The sequence below is a fragment of the Phytophthora infestans genome, genomic scaffold, assembly GCF_000142945.1.
Source record: "Phytophthora infestans T30-4 supercont1.23 genomic scaffold, whole genome shotgun sequence".
Classification (NCBI taxonomy): domain Eukaryota; phylum Oomycota; class Peronosporomycetes; order Peronosporales; family Peronosporaceae; genus Phytophthora; species Phytophthora infestans.
Window position 1 is genome coordinate 2,202,624 of NW_003303736.1, and position 17,519 is coordinate 2,220,142.

The window sequence follows — 17,519 nt, forward strand, 5'->3', positions numbered from 1 at the left end:
CTGATCAAGCACGGACTGGTGTTTAAGAAACATAAAAGCAGGTGGCCATCATCTCGAAGGATCGTTCGGAAACGAGAGCAGGACTCTCGCCAGTTTCGAAGACGTTCGTTGAGTCATGTTGAAGATGGTGTCGCTGGCCCACCCGTAACCAACGGCGGAGTTGTGACGTGAGTCAGGATTTTTGGGGGTGCTGTTGTGACGCTGCTGGAGCCAGACGAAGTCTCGCTACCACTGCCGGATCAGCATCATCACTCGTTGGCGTTTCTGAGTGGTCGATGCGCTGGAGCGTCAGCACTTTGGCCTACGATTGAGAAAGAAGCCTTTGTCATCGTAGGAGCTACACGTCGTCTTGACTATCTGCTGCTTAGACCAAAAGGATTCGACTGTTCACAGAGCATTTTGGGTACATATTCAATCCGTACATTACTGATGGAGCCATGGCGAAGTTTTAAGCTGACAAGTTGCAGCGCTGGGTGCTTTCTCTACTTGCGTTTTGGTACATGATCGAGCATGTACCTAGTGACGTTAGCGTGTGGGGCAATCTGTTAAGCAATTGGGGCGCTGATAAGGAGCGTATCGAGGACGGCGCAGTTGCGCGAGTAGCCCGTCTAGCGGTTGGCAACGCGTGTCACCACTTGAAGAGCCTGGGTTTTCTGGCCCACTGAGGCCGAGCAACGGACACTGCAGCGGGCAGCGCGTGATGCTGGCGACGCCCTACAAGGTGTTGTGTGGAGTGATGAACGTGGCCTTATGCTGATGCCGTCCGGTCAAGTGTGGATCCCGCTCGACGCGGGCGACCTGCAACAGCGTCTATGCGTGATAGCACACGCAGGTGCTAGCGGCCACAGAGGTGCCCATTCAACCGCGCAAGCTCTCGAGACTGTGCTTTTCTGGACATTTATGGGACGTTTCCACGTTTACGAGGGGGTGTCTTCACTGTATGTCAGCAGCAAGTGGCCATATTCCTCGGCCGTTTGGAAAGACGCTGAAGGCTACGAAGCCTAACGAGCTCATTTACTTCGACTATCAGACGATGGTTGAAGGCACCGATGGTAACTAATATGTCCTGGTTCTGAAGGATGGAATGCGCGGATTCGTGGTGTTGATCGCCTGCCCTTAAGCGACGTCGGACGTTTTGGACCAAGGCCTGATGGATTGGTTCCAGACGTTCGGCGTCGGGATTGCTTTTACCTCAAGAGTCCAATTCTTAGGATTGAAATCCTCATCCACACAATGGATGGTGAAAGCGATGTAGCTGCGTCCATTTCGAGCGGTCCAAATATCGGCAGTCATCGACAAGTACTCGCAGGATTTTGCAATTCCACGCTTCACAAACTCTCTCAACTCAGAAGCAAAAGTGACAATTGCCCGGCGAAGCTGGAAACGCTTGGGTTTCGGTACATTTACGTGGCCAAGCTCTTCAGTAATGTATCTGACAAACTGGAGAAAACTATCGTCTTCAATGATGATAATAGGGCGGAAATGCAACCCATCGTGCCAGCTGCTTGTTTACGTGTTCTTGTTCTTCGTCGGTGATATCACGTATTAATAGTCCTGTAGCAGCTTGTTCGAAGTCATCATTGCGATTACGTCCACCCGCACTGCTGCCCTGTTTTAATTGCGCAGCGTGAAATTTTGAATGTGCGGGAGAACTTGGTGAGCTGAGGTTTTGAAATCGATCCAAATGCTGCATCTTAGACAAAACGCATATTCCGCATGTCGATTTTTTTTTAATTTGGAGCCAAATGCAAGAATTCCTGTTTGGCTGAGAGCTTGACGAACTGCCATAGATCTGGCCTGGGTTGGCGCTTCGTAACAAAAAGATACGGTGGAGACAAAATAATTGGGATGATCTGTTTGGAGCAGGGAAGTCCGATCTTGACGATGGCGACACCCGCTACCATGTCGTGGAGTTGATGCCACAGTTGATCGACGTTTCTTCGTGCTCGAATGACTGGTTCTCCGTTGCTCGCGCTGACCCGTTAAGGGTGCCTGTGGCGAGAGACTATAATGCCGTGGCTGCTTCCGCTGACGATACGATAGCTGTCTGGTCCTTGAGCTGTTAGGCTGGTGATTGGCTGATGTTTGGGCAGGTGTCGATGGCGTCATCTGGCCAGATCTGCTAGGGGCACGACCACCACTAGCATGCGGCTCCGACACAGCGTTTAATCGCTCGTGGATGACATCAGGAGTTTGAGCGTGATGGCCACGCTTGCCAGGGGCATGGGAAGACATTGGTGTGTGAAGCGAATTGGAGACTGACGGACTACATAAATCACAAGATTTTTCCTCAGGGTTTTGTATGGTACAACTTCAAGCGCTCTGGACAAAGTTTTGCTTAGTAAACAGAGTTTACAGTTTATTTGCAAACTTTTCTCTGAGTTAAGGTTTTTAAAGTTTAGCGAGTTTAGACCCCTAAACGCTAACAGCTCTACTGACAAGTTGGTCTACAGAAGCAAACCGTTCTATCCTTGTCCCGATGAGCTTCCATCGTTTTGTTCAAATAAAGTTATGGACCCTGATGTAATGTCTTAGTATCACATCATTGTGCCTACGTTTAGGCTGCAAAATTGTTATCTGTTCGAATCTCCCGCCCATTGCACTCACTTCACAAGATCAATAGCAGGACAGAGGAAGCAAAGAAGAGACGTCGCTAGCGCCTGTGGTGGCAAATGAAGAGCCCCCACTGCCAAATGTGTGTATTTATGGACAAGGAGGGTGGAGGGGGGGGGTGGCGCATGCACAGGTGAGCCGGCAGGGCATCGGGGTCTTTGCTGCGTCGATTCTAACAATTTCTATTGGCAGCGGAAGGTGTGTGAGATAGATTAATAAAAAAAGAGAAGGCCTGGCGAATAGCAGGATTAGCGCTTAGACGTCGTCCCATTATGAAGTCGTTGCCCAATGCGAGAGTGAAGGTGCGGAGGACCTGCCAGTCTTGTGATTTAGCGTCGTGTGGGAGCGTGAGACCGCCTTGCGCATAACGCCCTGCTGCGCTGGGAAGCAAGTGGAAGCATATATAGAAGCTGGACGTCCCTGCGGCATTCGTGCATATGTGTGTTGGCATTTGTCGGCGTCGAAATCCGACGCCCAGAAGTAAGCCTCAAGAACTAGCTAAAACGGCGGAGCAAGAACGTCAGCAGCTACGTGGAACAAGCACACTCGCAGTCTAAACGTATTTTTGTCTGTTACGCACTCCGTAGCAGACCAACATCACCCGACTACTCTCAAGGACAATAGCCCTGCGCAAACCTTATGGCCCGAATAAGAACGAGGCGTAGCGCTTCCCAAAATGCTTTTGGAAGTGCATTATTTTCCGCACGGAGGTACTACATTATAGTACTACTTTAGTATTACGGCAAGGCGAGCCTTGCAGCTAGTAACGTTTCTATTCACGACGTGCATTAAAGCAAACACCCACATGAAACCACTCCTGGTGGCCTGCAAACGATGTGCCGCTATAGTAAAAAAAACACATAAGATCTTAGAAGTATCAAGTTGATCAAAAGTACATAAAAACATGATGATGGTACGGTGAAGCCCCAATTGTTTTTTTCTAGGTGATGTGCTTCTATTCGATGGTTACAAACTGGCAGAACGCGGTTGTGCACTCACGAATTGTAGCCGAACACGAGCGCACTACTCAAGGTCTGTACCACGCTCCGGACCGTTTACGGAGTTTATCGTATTCTGCGCCTGATAAGCCGTGCTTATGAATGTTGGACGGGTTGACGTTAGCTTTATCTAGTTGCTTAAAAAATTCTTCAGTGATGTCCCAAGAGAATCAGCCTTGTTCGTATGGGCTAGTTTCGCGAGCTGAGCAAGTTTCTCCGCATCTGGGAGGAACTTTATTTCATCGTCCTCCTCGCCAGTGCGCTCCACATTACTGTCGTAGCGCAACGATCTCTTGCCGGTTCTTGCGCCTTCGTTTGTACCTCGCGATGTCAAGACATCCGACGCAGGGTAGGCGGCCCCAGCTGCTCCGCTACCGCCTGCAAGAAGGGAGACGGCAACGATGATGAAGGACAGACGCATTCGGGATTTCTGGTTGTTATTTCGTCGCGAGCCAAGACTATTGCGATGCAAGGCAAATTGTGGAATGAGATTGAAGAATGACGCCTGACTTGTTCGTGCAGTCTTACAACCCTAGATGTGTTCGCTATCATGCACGCTACGGTAAATCATACCCAGTTGAAGCAAAGCACAAGAAGAGATTCCCCACTAAGGAATTTAAATGTGCCCGTAATTACCAGCAGATCCAATGATATATATTGCTGCTACGTAATACTAAAACGTTTTCTTGTAGCCATGCTGTTGCATGTTGTTTTGCATGCCGTAAAAGGCTTTGACAGCGATAAGAAGTGGCTAACGACGCTAATTGCCACTACGAAACGTATAACAATCCAGGCTGAATTAAACTTTGATAAGAAGCCAGGACTTAAATGCATACGTGTGGTTTTTTTTATTTTTTTTTTTCAATTTGATACACTGGTTTATCGTTGTTGCAAATTCATTCGATAAATCACTCTGTTTTATGTAATCAAATCTTCGAGCCAGCAATGCTGTGCTGGCCCAGCATAATTAACCCGGGGACATTTGAAATATGCAGCTTAAAAATTTAATTTTTAAGCTATCTATATCGTTAATAGTATACTTTCCAACACATCATCATACTGTGCGCGCACTGTACGAATGTACTACACGTACACACTACAACACGTCATGATTGTACTTCGTTTAGACTGCGAGTGTGCTCGTTCCACGTAGCTGCTGGCGTTTCTTTCTCCGCCGTTTTAGCTGTTAGTTCTTGAGGCACGCCAGATTACGAAGCTGACAAATGTCAACACACATATACACGAATGCCGCAGGGACGTCCAGCTTCTATATATGCTTCCACGTGCTTCCCAGCCCCAGGAAGACGCTATGTGCAAGGAGGTCTCACGCTCCCATACGACGCCAAATCACAAGTCTGGCAGGTCCTCCGCGCCTTCACTCTCGCATGGGCAACGACTTCATAATGGGACGGCGTCTAAGCGCTAATACTGCTATTCGCCAGGCCTTCTCTTTTTTTATTAAGCTATCTCGTGCATTCCAGAGCGTACCAACACACCTTCCGATGCCAATAGAAATTGTTAGAATCGACGCAGCAAAGACCCCGATGCCCTGCCGGCTCACCTGTGCATGCGCCACCCCCCCCCCTCCACCCTCCTTGTCCATAAATACACACATTTGGCAGTGGGGGCTCTTCATTTGCCACCACAGGCGCTAGCGACGTCTCTTCTCTGCTTCCTCTGTCCTGCTATTGATCTTGTGAAGTGAGTGCAATGGGCGGGAGACTCGAACAGATAGCAATTTTGCAGCCTAAACGGGTAGGCACAATGATGTGATACTAAAACATTACATCAGGGTCCATAACTTTATTTGAACGAAACGATGGAAGCTCATCGGGACAAGGATAGAACGGTTTGCTTCTGTAGAGTATGTGTGCCAACTTGTCAGTAGAGCTGTTAGGGTTTAGGGGTCTAAACTCGCTAAACTTGAACCCCTCCAACCCGGAGCGATTTTTGTTTTTTCTAAATTGCATAAGCAACTTACCATGATTTGATGTTTGTATATAAAGGGTTGGGCCACTGGCGGGAAACGGGGTAAAGTCAGTCGTGAATGGGTATAGACCAGACTAAACTGTGCATAAGGTGTATATTGGGAGCTGAATTGACCTGAACAGTCTGCATAATGCAGCATTACAGGACTGGTAATAGACAGTCGCTGTACAGATACGAGCCATCCGCATCGGTCTGTGCATTTGGTAGAGTTTTCATTTTTAGAAATTTTGATGTGAAAACCTCCCATCAAAGTGTCATAGTGTCCGATGGGGGGTCACCCACAGAAAGTAACGCCATCAGATGATGCGGTGCTGGCAGCTCGAGGTACGTATACTCAAATCAAGTGAAAAGATCAGCTGACAAAAGAGTCAGATGATTAGGCACAGTGTCAGATGAGCAAGCAGGACCTTGTGAGGGACGTTCGCGCAAGCAATTATCCTGATTTCTTAGACTGCATATATTCTGTTCAAAGCTTTTTATTTAAGTTACACGAAGCACAACAATGCAGTTTACCAGATAATTGTCCGTTCTACGTCGCTTTCCTCTACTAGCCGGATTCAGTGGTGTGAGAGGCGTGACAGGCGTTCCAGGCGTTGACGGAGCTCCAGTCGACGTGTCTGCAGCTCGACGCACTCTGATATTTCTACCAGTGTCGACCGGAACCAACTTGCCGTTCATCCACTCTCGGTGTTAGATATCCCAGTATGTCATAGCTACTCCGCGTATCTGTCGGCGCGGCTTCATGCACAGGAACATTGGCCCCGTGCTGCTGCATTCTTGACAAAAGAACGATGTTGTTGTCGCGCGTTTGTCCGCAACACGGAGAAGCGAGCAGACTTTGCACGCGCGCTGTCGGCGCTTCGGCTGCGTCGTCGTATTGCGCCACTCATCAAGCTGGCGGACAGCGTGAGTAGTTTGCAGACCTCCAGATCCTGGAACGGAAGCGCCTTGTGAGGGTTCGTGTGTACCAAACGTGTTGCCTTCATACATGTCGGACGCGTGCAGCTGTGACAGCTGCAAATGCAGCTTCTATATGTACATCACATGCGTCAATGGGCGAGACGACTTCTGCTTATAGTAGGCTTTGTGGACTATGTAGCCATTCACGATTGCTAAGTCAATTAATCCCAGCACCAGCGACTTGTAGTATTTTTCTAACCGCACGGCCCGCTGAATAGAGTACCGCTGCAAACGTAGCAGGTCGTGGACATCCACGCCCCCCCATGAAGGCGTGGTAGTCCTTCACGACGCGTGGGCAAGGAACTTCGACTTTATCTGCGAATTCTTGGCGAGCAACACGATCCATCTCAAGTCTCCCTCCAGTGCACAGGAAGTGAACCGGCCGCGCGTCCCACCAGCTAACAGCAGTCATGTTTGGCACTAACTTTGATCTTGAAACTTTGAAAGATCCGCGAGCAATAGTAGCAGGTCTAGACTTTTTTTTTCAACGACTCCTTTGCAATAGCCCAATCGAATCGTCATAATAGTCCCAACACAGTAGAATCCCATGAGCAGCAATTGAATTGCCAATGCCACCGACGTATAGAACCGATCCACTACAACAAGTCTCATCCCATTCATCCGAGAAATCTGGCCCAAACACAGCGAGAAGATTGCGGACTACTGCAGCAGGCCCTGACTTCATATCTATCTTGTGTGCGTCACTGGAGTGCTGTTTCTTACCACAGTAAACCTCGAACCTGCATAAATGCAGCATACACATAGCAAAATATCCAGCTTTAGTCTGCATTATTCAGCATAAGAAAAACTTAGAGCCAAAAAAAATACCTGATGCAGTAGGCGGTCACCGCACTGCACAACATAAAGAGCTTCGTGCCCCACTTGTGGGGTTGGCTTTCATGTAGACACGCATCTTGTTGAACGACGAGCGGCTAGGAAGCACCGCTTTATCAAAAGCCAAGTGTGCTGGAGCCACATACCCTCGCTCAAATGTCCTTTGTAGAACTTCCACAACTTTGCGAATCTTCCATGCTCTATCTGTGACCGCCCTTGTATCAGAGTTTGGATTGAAATGTAGGTTTCGAGAAATCTCCATAAATCTATCGCGACGCAGCACGGACCCGAACGCGCCACGTGGAATACCGCCTTCATCCGTAGTTTTCCAATGGTTTGCAAGTTTTTCGCGGTTGGGGGCAATCGTGCGTGCAATTAGGAGGCCGATAAAGCGACAAAGCTCGTGAGGTTGTATCGGTTTCGCGCCCTCTAGCTCTGTCTGGATGTCTCGCTTGGTCTTCTTTGGTAGTTGAGGATTGAGCCGGCACTTGCTACGGTACCGTTTGTACCGTTCAACGACACGAAAGGGTGCCATTTCACGCCCATACTCGTTTGAGCACACCGCAATGTGCTGCCGCAGCACTACTGGTAGAAAGAAAAAGAAAAGCGCAAGCGGAGAGTCAGCATTGCGCAGTGCATCAGCTGTGGGGCCCGATAACCCTTGCCGTAGCCCAGGGTACCTTCGTGTGTTGTCCACAGGCTCGTACGGCGTGTTCATGTAGTCAAACGTATCGGGTTCCTCCACATCTTCCCAACCAGTCGCAGCCATTTCACGTAGAACACCGTTCTTGAGATTATCAGCTAACACTGCGTCCTCTCCTCCAAAACTATCCAGGAATCGCTCCGCGAACAGAACTTCAGCGGCAATCTCAGTCTCAGAAGCTTCCAATTCGTCTTCATCAGGTGGTATGTACGTATCAGCGCATTCTTCATCATCGCCACTGTCTTCATCCATAACCAAATCGTCTTTTGCAGCATCACCAGATTCCATGGCAGCATACTCGGCAGCGTCGTCTCCATCACACACCGTATTGAGCGAGTCGTCTTTGCGATGAACAACTTCACTGCTCACTCCTCCATCTTCATCTCCATCGTCAACTCCATCTCCAACACTACCATCTATAAAGCAACGAGCCATACACAAAGCAGTGAAATGCACCACAAGATGCAGTACTATATGCAGCACAAGATGCAGCATAATATAAAACGTACCAGGCTGGCAATCGCTTCCTTCCTCGACCGATTCCACCGACACATCGTCCACAGTCTCCCCGGCTTCAAACTCGGAGTCGTCGCCGAAGTTGTCCGGACTACCAACGCTGACATGGGGTGACGAAGCAATCAGTGCCGTGTGTGGCGGAGGTGTAGCCGCCATAAGACTCTCAGTATCAGCCAATGAGCGCCTCGTAGGCCGCGAAGACCGTCGCCCAGCTCCAGGACTAGACGGTGGGGTTGTTGGGACACTTGCAGGGGCATTAGGAGGTGCACTTCGAGGCGGTGAAAGCGTTTGGGATGGCTGCGAAGGAATTGGCACGCTCTCAGCTTCGTTGTGACCACTTGTCCCTTCAAATAGGTGGCCGTAGGTTTCGCGAACGACTTGAGCAGCGCGCTCTAGCTCAGCATCACCACGGGTAGGTAGACTGGATGTTCGCGCTCGAGTACGTAGCTCTGTGTACGCAAACATGTAACGTTAGTTACCAATTGATAATAACATCACTAAAGTACCTTACCGTTCGCATAATACTCCAACACTGCTTTTTCTCCCAGGAAAACGTCGACTCCTTCGACTCCGTCGGGGTTGCATCCGGGACGGACGTAGCGATATCTGTCGTCAAGGCCACGGCTTGACGGACGCTTGTTAGTCCAGCCTTGGGCTCTTAGCTCACGCCACACCGACCGCCAGGAAAGGTCACTCGACGTCACGAACTTGTTTGTGTCGGGCTCGCACCATCTTGGGTATCCACTTGTGTCCTAGGCGCGCAAAATCTCGAATGAAAAAAATATCCCCCCGTCGGCGAGTGGCTGTCAGCCGTTACCTGTCAAATTTGCTGATGCGCATCAAAATCGTTTGTCTCAATTTTTTAAAATATGAGCGACTTTCTCTTGCCAGAAGACTGATCGGGTTTTGGTTATGTAGCAGAAAAAGGATTATTTTGCCAAGAGCGCTTATCTTAAAGTTTGTATACCCGCTGGCGAGTAAAAATACGCTCAATACAAATTTCATGTCTAAATTGCTCTTATGTAGCATAATGCAGTTTATGAAATAAAACTGCATTATGCAGCACGTCGGGTTGGAGGGGTTAAAAACCTTAACTCAGAGAAAAGTTTGCAAATAAACTGTAAACTCTGTCTACTAAGCAAAACTTTGTCCAGAGCGATTGAAGTTGTACCATACAAAACCCTGAGGAAAAATCTTGTGATTTATGCAAACTGCACTGTAGCCCTGTGGCTAGCCAAGTTGGCTCGGCAACTTGGCTCGACACGTCCAGCCACAGGGCTACACAAAGTTGGTATTTTACATGCCTTTCACTTTATTTACGTGGAAACCCTTGTAAAAATGTAAAAAAAGGATCAAAAACGTATAATTAATACGATATCTCAGCTCGACTGCCGTGTGGCGGCAACGACTATGGCGGCGTCCGAGCAGACTCCAGACTTGGAACCTGCTGGCGAAGACGCTCTATGTGGGGACATCTCACTTATCATTCCGTGTTGACTCTGTAGCGAGGCTGGTTGTGCTAACCGATTCGATTCAGTCGCTGCCGCTGCGCAGCCGCCTCTTTTAAGGCCCCCGATCTCTCGGACGCCGACCAAGCCGAGCTCTTGTCCTGGGGCCGCTCCCTCGTGCCCGACCTGGTGCGTCAGCCCGACGTGGAGTGATCAATGATCCACGAACGCAAGGGGTGCAGTTGTGCGAAGACCGCCAGAGGGGCGGCCTCACGTACTCCATCCGCGCTGTAGCTACCGTACGCGCCTCTCTAGACGACGTGATGGACATTTTCCTGGCTGAGATCACGGTGGACTACCGTTCTCTCATGCAGCTGCAGCTTCGCGAGTTCTTTGCGGACGCGGCGGTGCTTTTCCACAAGGGGCAGAGCGAGTCGGAGTCGCTCAGTATTAAGTGGACGGCTGCGAGGACCAAGAAGAGTGTGGCTAGTTTGGGTGGACAGGTAGGCGTCGACTTGTGTCTCTTGGAGTATATGGGTGTCACCTCGTCCAAATTGGTGGACGGACCCAAGCAGTACAACGCGCTCAATGACTCATCGTCCTCCAATACCAGCAAGAACTCGCCTGTAGGCGTGTGGCTGTACGAATACATCGATCAGGCCGAGTGTCCGTCGCTCTACGACTCGAGCAAACTCGAGCGCGCGTCGGTGTCCAATTGCGGCTTCCTGTTCCGTCCTCACGTGGACGAAGGCGTCGTAGAAAACACTTTTGTCTGCAGTATCCGCCAGCCACCTGGAGCTAGGACTAAACGTCGTTAGAATCGTGCATTGCTAGCGCATTGGGCCCAATCTGTCGGCGGGATGGAAAAGGCTATTAGTCGTCGACGGATCTCCAAGGAGCTCACGAGACGTCGTGTGCCCACATGGGTGAAGGACAAGGACCGCGCGCGCTGTCATTTGTGCCTCAAGACCTTCACTAACACACGACGTAAACATCATTGCCGCGCGTGTGTGGAGATTATCTGTCGGGCGTGTTCAGTGTACAAAAGTGTGGATTTGCAGTCGGTGGGGCTCACTACACTGCGTGTCTGCAAAGCCTGTATGGATGGCAGGTCGTCTGCAGTTGATCGAGACGAGGCGAACCTCAAGGCTGCTGCTGCGGTGATGCAGCAGCAAATGGAGCTACTGCTGACACAATTAACTTGCCTGAAGGTGTGGATAATAGTGTACTCAGAGATGCAGTGAAAGAGTACGCGCTAGCTGTTCCAGGTGCTCAAGTGTCGACTGTTCCAGATCTTGTGGGCATTGACTGGTTGCAGCAACTGGCAGCTAGAGATGACGAGAGCAAGACGATGGTCAATGCACTAATGGATCGACTACGTCTGGATTCCCGGCAGAAGGATGTGGGAGGGAGCATCGGGGAGCAAGTGGACATCTACGATACATTGTGCGACTTGGCAGCTCAGACATTGGCGTGCAAATACGCTGTTGTGAGCCTGGTGGATGAGAACCGTCAGTGGTTCAAGAGTGCTGTGAACGTGAAGGAGTCAGAAGTGCCTCGGGACTTCGGCTTCTGCGAATACTCGTGTGCGAGACCAACGACCTCTTGTGGTTACGGACACATTGCGAGACCCACGCTTCAAGACGGCTACCAAACACATTGACAATGGCTGTATTGAGGATACACCGCCACGATAACTGGCAACTTACACACGATCTACAACTTTGGTTTTCTGCATTCAGTTGTCAACTACGAGCGACGCTAGGCTTGTCTTTCGGGACCGAATTCCGGTCAGCCTCTTCTCTTGGGGAAAGTTTGTGCCATTGCTCTGGGGGTAAGGCTGTCGGCTTGGCGCTGGAATTGGATCTGCATAAGATCCGATCCTTGTCGTTGTAAATGGCGTGGCGGTATATTCGTTTTCATTCCTGGCATTTTCATCCACCCCGGTTCTTTCAGTACTGGGGTCAGCATTTACGATGCTACTAGAAGAAGTGGAGATTCTTGGTGTATTCAAAACACTTTCCCACATTTCAACTGTGGCTTCGTCTCCGTACTCTCCAATCTCCTCCCAGTCGGAAGCTCAAGATACTCGTCTAGCTGCCTGTTGTTAAGAGCAACTGCATCGAGTTCACCAGCCAAATTTTCGATGGTGTTATCATGAGAAAGAGCCGTTTGTTGTCGAATGTCATCATTTGCGAGTGCATTAGCGGGCGGAGCTGGCGAAGTAGTTCGAGTTAACGCAGAGGTATGACGCAGTGGGGTTGTGACGGGCCACTGACTAACGCTGCCACCAGAATTAACTTCAACTTCGCGTATACCAGGAAATAAAACGCGTACCAATGATGGGGACTGATTTTGGACTGGATGATGTGGAGGAGGAGATTCATTACCACCTTGGCGTTCACGAGCAGGCGTTCGCGTGGCAGCAGGTGTTGAGGGAGCAGTTCGATTTACGGCAGGTGTCGGCGGAGCAGTTCGATTCAATGCTAGTGCCGGGTTAGCCGGTGTCGCCTGAGCAGAGTTTAGCGGCGTGGCAATGCGCTGTCGTTCTCGAGGGTCAACCGTTTGAAGCGGTTTCTTAGAGTTTGTGAGCTTTGCTTTCTCGCAGCGGTTTTTTTCACGAACGTATTGACGCATTATCTGGTGCTTCATTGTTTTTTCAACTGCCATTCGATTTCGCTTCGGGGTCTGGATCAGCGCCAGCTCACTGAATAAACGCTCACATGTTGCCGTGTTAACGGCAATGGACAATATTGTGAGAGCAAGCAGAGGAAGTTTGCAGCTCTTTTTCGTACTTTTCTCGTACTCCCAAAACGTCGACACATCATCATTGGTGAAGTCAGTAGAATGTGAAGAGGTATAAGCTCCCTGAATCCAAGCGAACATTTCACCGCGTAGCCCACTGTCATCGTCATTTACAAAGCGACGAAAGTAATATTGGGCAATTTGACACACATCGTCCTTTTCAGTAATCACAGTTGGTGGTAGACTTCGGGCTTCTACGACATACTCAGGATGAAGTAAGTACCCTAATATAAAGAGGGGTTGCTCACAGGCATTCCAACGAGCTTCCACTAAATCTGTGAGAGAGTCACCCAACTCTGTCGACGCAAACCCACGATAGATATCCATAAAAGAGATAACCACATCGGCTACGGTATTTTCGTCCCTTTGGAGACGAAATGAAGCAGTACACAGTGGTCTTACAATTTTCTCTGCAGTCTCCAACTTTGTCCAGAACTCAGCATCCCCTAAAACTCGAATTTTGTCCGTGAGATCCGGGCTGCTCCGATATGTGAAGGCCATATCTTCTAAGGCTCCGCGTACACGAAGTAGCGAAGCAAAGCAAGCCTGCATAGAGTTCCACCTAGTTTCGCACAGCGTGAAAACAGCAAAACTATCGCTATAGCGCTTGCTCATTGATTTAGCAGCCCGAACCAGCCACTTAGCAGTAGAAGTGTTCAGAAAACTCGCAACCCCTGCGGCTTGTTCGGAAACCTTTTTGAACGCCGATTTCAAAACAGCGTTCACCAGGTTGTTGATATCGTGTGCGAAGCAAGGTATAAAGGCAATATTTGGGAACCGAAGTGCCAATATACGGCGTGCACGGCTACATTGGCCGGCACTGTCAGTCACAACTGCACCTACTTTCCACTCTGATGCCAAAAGCTCGAAAATCACGCCTTCCATCTGCTCGGCAATTGCAAGACCGTCATGCAGATCACCAGTAGCTTTGACATCGTAAGTCAAAATCCGTCCAAACAATGCAATAACACATCCCAGTACATGCAGCTTTGCAATAGTTTCCCACACATCCGACAAAAAGTTTACCCTCCCGCCACTTCGGTTCTGAATTGCCCGAACACTGTCACGTTGCTCCATCGAGTGCAACTCAGCGTTTTCATTTAATACTCGACCGCTCAATACATGACGATGTGGAATGGCCCCAACCCCTCCAGAACGAGCATTCAAAAAGACCAACAAGCGTCTAAACGACATTAACCCCACAAACGAGTCAGGAAGCAAGGCTTCAGCTTAAAATTCCAGCAACAAACTCCAGAATATCATTTTCTCAGCTGCACTAAATTCCGGAGTGACGTGCATTGTTTCTTGGCACCATCGTGCTGACCCACGTTAGAATCACCCTCGCTCAGAAACGCGTTCGCGGTAGCCCCCGTGTAGTACAAGCAGCCCGACAAGTGCTTTTGCCAGGCTTCTGTGCGTCCACAGACATGAGTCGGGAACGGTATCATCGATCGGTCTTTGACATAAGCTGCGTAGCAGTATTTACACACCGTCCACCACATGGTCTTGTTGCACCGCTCATTTAAACGGTAGAAGTTTGTGCTGAGGGTGCTAGGAGGGCGTCCACGTTTGGCTGGGCCCGATGCATCCTGCAGTCCAGGAAGTAGATCCATGAGAGCGTTGTAGCCTTCTCTACAGGTTCAGCAGCGACGATATATTGCAAACGTGCGAGCTTAAGCTTCAACAAAATCCTTTTACGTCAACAATGTAAAAATGCTGTGTAAAAATGTTTTTATTGTTGTATCAAATCCTTTTTACGTAAAAATGTAAAAATGTGAAAACAAAAATGCCAACACTGGCTACAGTGCAGTTTGTTGTCCGTTCGTTGTTTAGTACATTAGCTACGGTGAGCGCGCGTTTATGTGAAGCAACGTAAATCGTCGTATTTAAGATATTGCTGTGTTTTTTTATGCAAAGTTTACCTATTAATAGGCTTGCGTTTTACCTCGACAATAATAAAGCATGAGTCAAAGGTCGATAAAGTTTCCAAGATCGCTCGCCCTACCGCCTCACTACACAATGTCTCCCTCCGATCGGCAGTATTAAGTGGAACCTCCTCGCCTAAGCTCACGTCGCTCGTCAATATTCGGATGGCAGCTTTTTTCTTAGAGCGTCTTCGCGCTGTACTAGAGATGGTGAATAGCGGCGATCTCCACTTCTATCTCTAGCTACCTTTTATCCGACTGCATGCTCCAGTCATGTTATTATAACCAATTAGATGCTTTATCATCGACCATTATCGCGATGCCTTAATTTGAGCATGTGGCCGACCATACAGCACGACACCTATTTCCGAACTCCGACATCTACGAGCTTTTAGAAATATTTGTGAGTTTTTACTTTGTCGAATTGAAATAGGCCAATCCTGCTACCACGCGATGGATCGATCCTAGGACGACTAACAACATTGCAAAATATTGGTAAACAAGTTCACTCTACTCGCTTACACGGAAGCAGAGGTTTCTTCTTGCAGCAGTTTGCTCTACTATCGTGACCCAATCACCTTTCGTTCCGTTTATAGTTTCTATCTCTTCTTATTAATAGTAAGAAAGTTCTTACTAAAACAAGGATAATCGGATTTAAGATGCCTACCTGACCACGTCCATTTATACACCAATTGTTTACTTCGTGCATTCGCGCTTTAGTGACGTCACAAACGTGGGATATTTTAGAAGACTTTTCGATTCTAAACAAAAACACTGGTTTTGGAAAGATCTCTGCGATTACTTTATTCTAGTAGTTTTAAGTACCAGCAGCTTAATTTTAAAAAAAAATGTGCTCCAACCTACACACCATTATTAGTCATGCCATGACTAGTTAGAGTGAGCGGTGTAAATAGACCATAGTACGTATTATAGGCGGTGCCTACTGTGTACACTTAATAATTCTTTCGATCTTTTTTGTGCTGATATCTTGGTCAATTGGTTACAGGGTTCCCACGAGTAGTTGACCACGCGGTGCATACTGTGACCGATACACAGAATCCTTTCATCTCCATTTATCAATTTTGACTGGTTCTTGTATGCACACTATAGCTACACGCATGTGGAATCCACTGGATAATGTATTTCAAACTCAATCGACCGGTCTGTGCGCGTTACATCAACTTTAGGTACAACATCCACACTTAGCGACTGCATTAAAAATCATTCATTTATTTCTGCCAATCACAGTGTGTTAGGTTTCATCGGTGTGATTGGCTCAGTGTGACTCCGTTCTGGAGTGGTCTGTTACAATTCGATGCCGTATTACATTTGGAGTGCTGCATACTTTATCACTTTTGAATATGCTTCGTGTGACCCAGGCCAAAAAAATAAAAGCGACGATGCCGGTCACCTGTGGATATATCCCTCGCCTATTATACTCAGTTATCATCCCGCCCATCGGCGTGTTCTTCCAGGTTGGCTGCAATAAGAACCTGGTCGTCAACTGCTTGCTCACGGTTCTCGGCTATGTACCTGCGATTACCGCCTGCCGCTTTAGACACACATCTAACTGTACGCTTGTGACAACAGCTATATCCCTGGTGTCATCCACGCTATCTACATTTTGATCGAGGAATAGAGTGGCGCCACGGTAAAGTGGCGCTGAGATCTTTGTCGACTTTAAAGCAGCATCATCGGCGTTGATACCAGAAAAAATGTGTGGAGCAACTCGTACCTTCTCTCTCGTACAGTGGGGCGTGTAGTGACTTGCAACAGCTTCATTATTGTGTGTCGCTACGGTTGAGACACTTTTCACATTGAAGAGGAGTGAAACACTTTCGAACAATGAAAATTGTGTTTCCGTCATAGCGACCGATTCTGAAGTCTCAGATGTAGGTCGTGCAGGTACATCATTGAAGAGGAGGGTGGGGAACGGGTGCACCAATGTTTTTGCTCTGAGAGTTCTGCTAGTTGCAGTGGGTCAACCATGTATAAAGATCGAAATTTAAAAGAAAACTCCTTTTGTGCTACTTGCGCGTCGTTAGCGCTTGGATCGACCGTCAGGTGCTATCAGTGCCTTGCTGAATACTAGCTCAAAGTAAACGCCATTTAAGTTACCCAGAAGCTCTAGCATCGCCGACAGCAAGTTTTGTTTCGTCACCAGGCGTACCATACGCTGGCATCTGTCGTCCAGCCAAAACGCACGGATCCGCGCACCATAAGTCGCCGATTTAGTAGTCTCGTAGCTATTGACCCAGGTGCGGGATTTTCAATAATCCGGCTGTAAACTTCATCTACTACAACATGTGGGAACAAATGGCTTAGCGTGTGCTTTGTTTGTAGCGCGAAGCAAACTACAGAAGCGAAGCTGTATCGGCGTACACTAGCCGCTCCAGCAGGACGTCCACGTCTTTAAAGCACAGTGAGAACAATCTCCACCTCTCAAGAATACCATCCGTGCCAATGTCGCTCCCGTCTGTCACGCCCGCCGCCATAGTGTAGTGGGTATCGAAACTCGAACACACATGAGGGAAGCTGGCGCTTCCTTTTAGCCTTGATCTATTGCTTGCTTTGAGGTAAAACTCAAACTCCCTGACTAAACTTATCACTACGGCTTATCGGTACGTGATGTCACGTCCTCGACTATACCTTATAGCTCTCGACTATACCTTACTACTTCCTATGCCAGCTTGGCCGCACGTTCTGTGCGGCCCAGTGCAGTGGACAA

General features: G+C 48.7%; 4 protein-coding genes across 4 annotated transcripts; 3 read left to right on the top strand and 1 right to left on the bottom strand.

Annotated features, from left to right (window-relative positions):
- Positions 1 to 426: 426 nt before the first annotated feature.
- On the top strand, positions 427 to 901 carry PITG_11506 (uncharacterized protein; the record flags this gene model as incomplete). Its single annotated transcript, XM_002901029.1, has 1 exon — positions 427 to 901. The coding sequence occupies one exon, from the start codon at positions 501 to 503 to the stop codon at positions 663 to 665; it is 165 nt and encodes a 54-aa protein (XP_002901075.1).
- Positions 902 to 3,741: 2,840 nt separating this feature from the next.
- Positions 3,742 to 4,032, bottom strand: PITG_11507 (secreted RxLR effector peptide protein, putative; the record flags this gene model as incomplete). The annotated part of the gene is made up of 1 exon (XM_002901030.1): positions 3,742 to 4,032. The coding sequence occupies one exon, from the start codon at positions 4,030 to 4,032 to the stop codon at positions 3,742 to 3,744; it is 291 nt and encodes a 96-aa protein (XP_002901076.1).
- Positions 4,033 to 10,023: 5,991 nt separating this feature from the next.
- Positions 10,024 to 10,879, top strand: PITG_11510 (uncharacterized protein; the record flags this gene model as incomplete). The annotated part of the gene is made up of 3 exons (XM_002901031.1): positions 10,024 to 10,078; positions 10,168 to 10,250; positions 10,304 to 10,879. 3 exons carry the CDS (start codon positions 10,024 to 10,026, stop codon positions 10,877 to 10,879), a joined length of 714 nt encoding a protein of 237 aa, XP_002901077.1.
- Positions 10,880 to 11,165: 286 nt separating this feature from the next.
- On the top strand, positions 11,166 to 11,724 carry PITG_11511 (uncharacterized protein; the record flags this gene model as incomplete). The annotated part of the gene is made up of 2 exons (XM_002901032.1): positions 11,166 to 11,221; positions 11,286 to 11,724. 2 exons carry the CDS (start codon positions 11,166 to 11,168, stop codon positions 11,722 to 11,724), a joined length of 495 nt encoding a protein of 164 aa, XP_002901078.1.
- Between the last annotated feature and the right edge of the window lie 5,795 nt (positions 11,725 to 17,519).